This window comes from Lampris incognitus, chromosome 2 (assembly GCF_029633865.1).
Source record: "Lampris incognitus isolate fLamInc1 chromosome 2, fLamInc1.hap2, whole genome shotgun sequence".
Taxonomy (NCBI): domain Eukaryota; kingdom Metazoa; phylum Chordata; class Actinopteri; order Lampriformes; family Lampridae; genus Lampris; species Lampris incognitus.
The window spans coordinates 20,669,567-20,677,550 of NC_079212.1; the positions used below are offsets into that span (position 1 = coordinate 20,669,567).

General features: G+C 43.3%; 1 protein-coding gene across 1 annotated transcript; it reads left to right on the forward strand.

Moving 5' to 3' along the window:
- Positions 1-2,510: 2,510 nt before the first annotated feature.
- On the forward strand, positions 2,511-7,543 carry asb8 (ankyrin repeat and SOCS box containing 8). Its single transcript, XM_056274471.1, has 4 exons — positions 2,511-2,744; positions 4,935-5,147; positions 5,256-5,360; positions 5,800-7,543. Exons 2-4 carry the CDS (start codon positions 5,019-5,021, stop codon positions 6,433-6,435), a joined length of 870 nt encoding a protein of 289 aa, XP_056130446.1. The 5' UTR covers positions 2,511-2,744; positions 4,935-5,018; the 3' UTR covers positions 6,436-7,543.
- The last annotated feature ends 441 nt before the right edge of the window (positions 7,544-7,984 follow it).

Below are 7,984 nucleotides of genomic sequence, written 5' to 3' on the forward strand. Positions count from 1 at the left end.
ATCACTGTCTGGTTTGGATCGGCCACCAAACAGGACGGGGACAGACTACGACGGTCAGTTAAGTCTGCAGAGAAAATATTGGTGCCGACCTGCCCTCCATTCAGGACTTACACACCTCCAGACCCAGGGAACGGGCACAGGCAACATCACTGCAGACCCATCACACCCGGGTCACAACCTGTTCCAACTCCTTCCCTCTGGCAGGCGCTACAGAGCACTGTACACCAATACAACCAGGTATAAAAACAACTTCTTTCCATGGGCTGTCATTCAAATGAACGCTAAATCCGACCATTTTATATATACTGTAAATGTACATTGTACGTATACTGGTACGCTCTGTCCTGTCCATCTACCTCAGGCATGCATGTAAGTAGTAACCTGCTACCAGCATCTCTGACATTCTCTGCACCGCTGCACTTTATCACCTCTTATTTCGCCTGTATAAACCAATCCTTGTGTGTATATAGCTGAAGATTGTTGTGTTGCGTTGTTATTCTTTTAAGTACACAGAGAGCCATGAAACCGGAGTCAAATTCCATGTTTGTGCAAACCTACGTGGCCAATAAACATGCCTCTGATTATGACCTTGTCTCCCAGAGACGTTAAATCAGTTCATCAGCTGATTTAACATCTCTGGGATTTCATAACTTGGATTGTGGACCTTGTCTGTTGTCCTCGCTGAACGTCCAGAAGAGTTGAAAACGATCTCTGATCCGTGTGTGCCGCTGGTGTTACGCCCACGTCGAGCAGCAATTCCCCCCTGGAGAAACTGACCGGATGTGTCCCCTGCTGCCCACATCCGGTCGGGTTTCTTTCTTTCTTTTTATTCCTTTATTAAAACGTTTACGTTCTACATACAACAAACATGAAACAAAAGAAAGAGGGGGAAATAAAAGTAAAGAAAATGAAGAAAATTAAATACGTAAAGGGAGGGGAGTCCTAGGGGTTTTCTGCAAGTTCAAGTTCTATCAATAATAATAATAGTAACAATAATATAATAATAATAATAAACTTTATTTGTATAGCACCTTATCTTGCTCTCAGGGCCACGGGGATGCTGGAGCCTACCCCAGAATCCGCCCGCATCCCAGCAGAAGATGGATGGATGGATGGATGGCACCTTTCATACATAAAATGCAGCTCAAAGTGCTTTACATTAAAAACAGGAGAAACAATGAAACTCAACAACAATACAGATAAAATAAGTTAAAAACAATAAAACAGACCTAGGCAAAAAAAGAAGCATAAAGCAAGGCAAGAAATAAAACCACAGTACAAGATAAAAAAGAAGAAAAAAAAGAAATATAAAGTGGAATTAATTAAAAGCAAGAGCATAAAAATGGGTCTTGAGCTGATTCTTAAAACGTTCTATGGACGTTGCTTCTCTTATTTGTTGGGGGAGTCTATTGCAAGCCGTCGGTGTAGTTCATTCTTGGGAATTATGCAGGCCAGCAGCAGAGGGTCTAAGAGAGCGGCTCGGAACATAATCAGATAAGCAGTCAGACAGGTATGAGGGTGCTAGACAACGCAGAGTTTTAAATACAAGTAAAATAATTTTAAAATCAACCCTCGATGCTACGGGTAGCCAGTGCAAAGACGCTAAAACTGGAATAATGTGATCTCTCGTCCTGGTTTTTGTTCAGACCCTTGCTGCCGCGTTCTGTACGTCAAGTCCAGAGAGGTCCATAGCGTTCTTCTTCTCCATTAACCTCAGTGAGAAATAATCACACAGGTCCCTATGAAATACGCAGAGACGTTTGGCTGCGGTTTTCAGGAATCTGTTCTCATGTAAAAAGAACTTTCCAAGATTTTTTTTTAATTGACAAATCATGTGTTCCATCTTTCACAAGCGTGCCAAAAATCACATCCTGTGTTTTTAGTTCAGAGAAATTGTCAAATTTAGGAAACATCCAGTAATGCCGAGCTTCTCAAAAGGCGCCAGCGAACTGACATTACGTTCATAAAACACATGTTCTGTTGTTTCAGTGTGTTCATGGCAAAATGAGCAGTTGTGACAGTCTAAACCAAATCGATGTCTTAAAATATCTGCGGACGGATATATTCCACTGGGAACTTTAAAGCGCACTTCCTTTACTTTTGGTGCAGCTGGAAACTTAAAAGAATTTTGTTCTTAATTTTCCAGCTTCATCTCTGGAGAAATATTCTAAAATTGAGGTGGTGTTGGGCAAATTTTAGACCGATAAGATCGTGTCCATTCACCAAAAGTTTAGGAAGGCGCGGATCTACATTACTTTGATACAAGTTGTAATACATCACTGTTAGAGTGTAGGATTGCTTTGATAACAGAATAATGTTGTTTTTGGTCATTTAAACGAAACGTTGATCTCATAAGATATAACGTTTCTGCGGTTTCTTTAGTGGGGAAGCGCTTGCTCAACGTGGACAAGAGATCACACCGAGGTATTCATGGCACGCCGTGATGCATCGGCGAAGCTGTTTCCGCCTATATTTGGAAAATAGTCGAACGCGAAAGAAAAGAAGGGGCACAACCCGGGCTTCGGTCGGTTCGCAACGCACAGACGACTTTTCGACTACTTCCAAACGTTACAAGAGACTCTACTTTATATCAAACGGCGACTTTATTACTTCCGCCGGCGCCCGGGTTCCTGATTCTCCGTTAGAGGGGCGTGGCCACCAACTTAGACGTAAGACGTGTTTATGTCAAGCAGGCGGGGAGCCCGCATACCGTGTCAGATCCCCCAGTACGTGGATAATAAACGGTATGTTACCATTTTTGTTTTTGCCTTTTTTTTTGTGTGTTTTTGTTAAGAGGCGTTGTCGGCGCTCAATAACCGAAATAATATGAGAATGCGTGCAAAGTATATTAAATCAAGTGACATTGTCCACATTGGCTTGCTGACATTAGGGTCGACTGTGCCTCGCACTTCGACGCTAGCCCCGCCGGCTAGCTAATATTTTAGCTTTGCCATTTTTTACGCCAGCCTGCTCCGAGATCGTCAGTCAGACGGCTCATTTAAAAAAAGCCCTAATCGAGATTGCGATTATTGTCTTGTTTAAATAGACTGTTGCCGACTAGCAGTAATTGCAGCGGATAGGCGTGCAGAGTTTCAGAGGGCCTCTGTTTTTGTGTGTTTTTGGACATGTATGTACAAGCGAGCTTTCACCCGTGGTCGATGTCATCTGTTTAGGTCTGGGTTTAAACTTGACACTCGTGTCCGGAGGGATTTGCAAGGAGCGCAGTTTTAGAGAAAAGGAAAGAAAGAAAGAAAGAAAGAAAAAGCTTCAGTTTCTCGATCACTGGTTGATGTTTTAAGCAACCCGTCTCAAATGTGCAACACTCGTATGTGCCATACTCCCACAATCCCATAGTGGTCATTTAAAGAACTAGTGTTTGGAAAAGAAATAACAGCGATAGCACTTGTAATGACACGAAGCCGGTCACAGCCCCTCAGTCACAAATCATATTCTAATTTCAGAACATTTGAAATAAAAAGGCAGACATGGCTTGCCCGCGAAAAATTCATTGTAACTGTGAGTTTGTGATTAACAACGACTTAACACAAGTTCACGGCTACAAGTCTGGAGTTGTCGGGTTTCAGCAGATGTTGTTGATTATGAATCCGGAGTGCTGATTCGGAACAGCATTTCTTTGGTATTAAGAAAGGGGCATGCTTTTATGAGACGCAAACTAACAGTTGTAGATGACAACCCGAGATGTTTGCTTCTGGTTGACGGTGTGTGGTCATAGTGCCGCAACCAGCTGATTTAGGAGTGAGAGATGCAGCCTAAATACACCACACCGAAGGTCCCCTGCCACAAGCATTTGAATCATCCCTCTTCTTTCTCAAACCAGGGGAAACTTTTTTCTTTCTTTTTTTTAATTACCAAAACTAATGAACCCAATTGCAGTGTTTGCAGAAGAACAGATGAATTCATCAGACTCTGCACTGCTTTGGCTTGCCAAAATCATGTGATCATTTGATTGAAATGTTCACATCCAAGACCCCTAAGTTTTTTGTTTTGTTTTGTGTTTTTCCTCGGCAGATTGTGATTCTGCTTAAGTTTGGTATATTCTCAGGGTGCTATGGCCCTCCACCCAATGATTACTGTACAGTTGTTAGAATGAAAACATATTTTTCATTTCATGGGACCTTTAAGGGCGTCAGGCTACGCAATCACAAATCTTAGGGCCCGCTTGTAGGCCGCACCGTTCACTGAACCACCCAATCTAAATGTTACAGGGTTTATTGTATGAATGCACGTAGGTCATTTGGGTTATCAAGAGGGTGCTTTCCTTCACTGATGTTTCAGTAATCTAGGCTAATGATACCACAACATGGGACAGCAGTGCACCTTGTAACCACCCCACATCATACCCATTCTTAGCATATTCAACACAGCTATGCTGTTGCCATATAAGGCCCAACATCCACCTAACATTCACCTAAAAACCACCTCGTACTCACCCAAAATCATCCTAACATCTACATACATAATACAGCTACACCTCTAGAAGGGTTGCGAGTAAGTTCCAAGATGAGAAACTATACATTCATGATACCCTGTTCCTACACTTAAGCCTCCAGCTAAGTAGGAAGTTACTACAACTTTCGGCTGCTCCCGTTAGGGGTCGCTACAGCGGATCATCCGTTTCCATTTCTTCCTGTCCTCTGCATCTTCCTTTGTCACACCAGCCACCTGCATGTCCTCCCCTAATCTATTCTTGCACTTAGTGTTAGTATTACTGGATAAGAGCATCAGCTAAAAATGCCTCGAAAGGTAAAATGTTAAAATGTTGACGCATAGCTCATTTCCTTGTATTAGCATATGGTATTCCTTACTTTGTGTGTGTGTGTGTGTGTGTGTGTGTGTGTGTGTGTGTGTGTGTGTGTGTGTGTGTGTGTGTGTGTGTATATATATATATAACAAATATCCATCTTGTCTTACAGCTTGCAAATCTGAACATTTCCAGAAAGGTGTCTGAGCAAACTGCAGTGCCACCCTTGCCCGGGTGCCATGTTCTTGTGTTCCACATGAGCTCTACTATGTGGTACATCATGCAAAGCATTCAAAGTAAATACTCCTTGTCTGAGCGTCTAATCCGCACCATAGCAGCTATCCGCTCATTCCCACATGACAATGTGGAGGATCTCATTCGCAAGGTAGACTTTTCTTCTTTTTTTTCCTTTCTTATTTCCACTGGCTTCAGCTGAAATAAGATATGTCCATGGTATTGGGGGTTTCGACATTGTTTTCTTTTCACACCAAAGGGGGCTGATGTAAACAGGATGCATGGCACACTGAAGCCCTTGCACTGTGCCTGTATGGTGGCTGATGCTGATTGTGTGGAACTACTGTTGGAGAAGGGAGCAGAGGTATGATTTGGCCAAATTATACAGATTAAATATGTAATGTCACATGTCCGCGTGTTAATTGCAACAGGCTGTCAAGTGTAATTTAAACAGGGTCAACCCCCCCCCTTCAAAAAAAAATTCTCACCTGCTGTTGTATCCCATCAGCCTATCAGCACACTCACATACACGTTTATATAGATACACTTGCCCCTCACCCTTACTATGGTTCATATTCACACTCGAAACACATGAATACTTACCTATTCTATGTATAGGTCAATATTTTTACTTGTCATGTAGTGCACATCGCATTGCATTTTTAGGTACAAAACCAGGTGTATAAATTGATTTATTGTTTGATTGATTGACTGGCAAGCAGTTTCTCATTAGTGTCGTCCAGAGCTGTTAGAAATGTCCAACATTTTTGCATATGATTCCTCATATTTAATTTTTTGGTCAGGTTAATGCCTTGGATGGGTACAACCGCACCGCACTGCATTATGCAGCAGAGAAGGATGAGGGCTGTGTGGAGCTACTATTGGAGTATGGGGCCCAGCCCAATGCTCTGGATGGCAACAAGGACACCCCACTGCACTGGGCTGCCTTTAAGGATAACCCAGAGTGTGTGAGGGCCCTGCTGGAGAGCGGTGCCTGTCCCAATGCCCGCGACTACAACAATGACACGCCACTGAGCTGGGCCGCAATGAAGGGCAACCTAGAGAGTGTCAAGGTGCTGTTAGAGTATGGGGCCCAGGTGCATGTGACCAACCTGAAGGGCCAGACACCTATCTCAAGGCTGGTGGCGCTGTTGGCTCGGGGCCTGGGCACTGAGCAGGAGGAGGAATGCCTTGAGCTGCTGTGCCGGGCGGCTGGGCATTTTGAAATCCGGCGGGCTGATGGCAGCCTGCCTAGGGAACTGAGTAAAGATCCCCAACTACTGGCCAAGCTGACCAGTATGGTGTCTCAGGCCCCAACACTCCGCGCTTTGGCACGCTGTGCTGTCCGGCAGAGCCTCGGTGTGCAGTTCCTCCCTGCTGCTGTCAAAGAACTCCCTTTACCAGAATCTATCAAAGACTATCTACTGCTGAGAGACTGAGGGCATGAGACCTCATAGTTATCACTGGCTGATATTAGACAATTCAAAACACTGCATTTATGGTCAGGAAAGTCTCTCTCAGTGGAGTTAGACAATATTGTTCTGACAATGTCTGATGATACAGTCTGTCCAGTGCCTCTGACAGAAGGTGCAGTTCATAACTTGATGCTTATGAATGGATGTTATATGGTGTGTGGGCTATTTTGTGTATATTATAGTACGAGTGATAATCTTTTTTTTTAATGATGTCCTGCAGAATCCACAAAGCAGAACAGAAAATTTTGTGTCCAATGGGAACAATTTTGTTTGTTTCTGAGATAAAAAAGAAGAAAAAACAGTAAATTTTGGTTTCAGCCAGATATTGTAGATAACACTTTACACTTGTTTCATTTTGCTATCTCAAAATGTACAATACTGATCAAATAAAACTTAAATGCACATTTTATGCACAGCCTTAGTTTGATGCTTTTATGCCTGGTGTCATATGTGAAGGTGTGTTGATTTTAGCATTTGATTGCACTTTCATTTAATAAACAGGAATGTTAAATTTTACATTTTACACTGTGCAGTTCACCTCGCGATCTCAAGAATATTTGTGGTAATTAAGGGTTCACACTTGGCAATGTGTAAAAGTGAGATTATTTTGGGTTTAAGGTTTAAACTGTGGCATGTCTGTGGCATGGTCACTTTTTTGTCTTTAAAAATAAAAGAAGGATTTAGAAACATTTAGCAACTTAAATGTATTAGGCCATTTGACTATCATCTGTGCTTGATTTCGTTGCTTTGCAGATGTGTGATTATAAGCTACTCAGACTGTACCAGTGACACCAGTGCTTTTCTGTTCTTAATGAAAGTAAATGCCTTTATATTACAACTTTTCTCTCTTTTCTCTTTCATAAAAATGGTTACTAGCACTGAGTCATTTAAGTAAACAACTCACAATAAAGCAACATATCATTAAGCACCCACTCTGCAGCTGTAGTGGGGCCCTTCTGCTGAGACACTGAGGATTGACTTTAGGCGTTGTTTACTTGTTAATTTGTAGACTAGACATAAAATTATTGCCCCTGAAGTTAATTGTCTGACCTTTTTGAGGTCAGAAGTGACATGGTGGTACCACTTAAATACATATACTAAAACTAAGTTTGAGGCTGTTAATTTTTTTTTCTTGTATTTTGTGCCCCCTTTTCTCCCCAGTTGTACCCGGCCAATTGCCCAACTTTCTGAGCCGTCCCGGTCGCTGCTCCACCCCCTCTGCCGATCCGGGGAGAGCTGCAGACTACCACATGCCTCCTCAGATACATGTGGCGTCACCGGCCGCTTCTTTTCACCTGACGGTGAGGAGTTTCGCCAGGGGGGCGTAGCACGTGGGAGGATCACGCTATTCCCCCTACCCCCCCCCCCGAACAGGCGCCCCCGGCCGACCAGAGGAGGTGCTAGTGCAGCGACCTGAACACATACCCACATCCGGCTTCCCATCCGCAGACACAGCCAACTGGGTCTTTAGGGACGCCCGACCAAAACGGAGGTATTTCGGGGATTCGTGTGT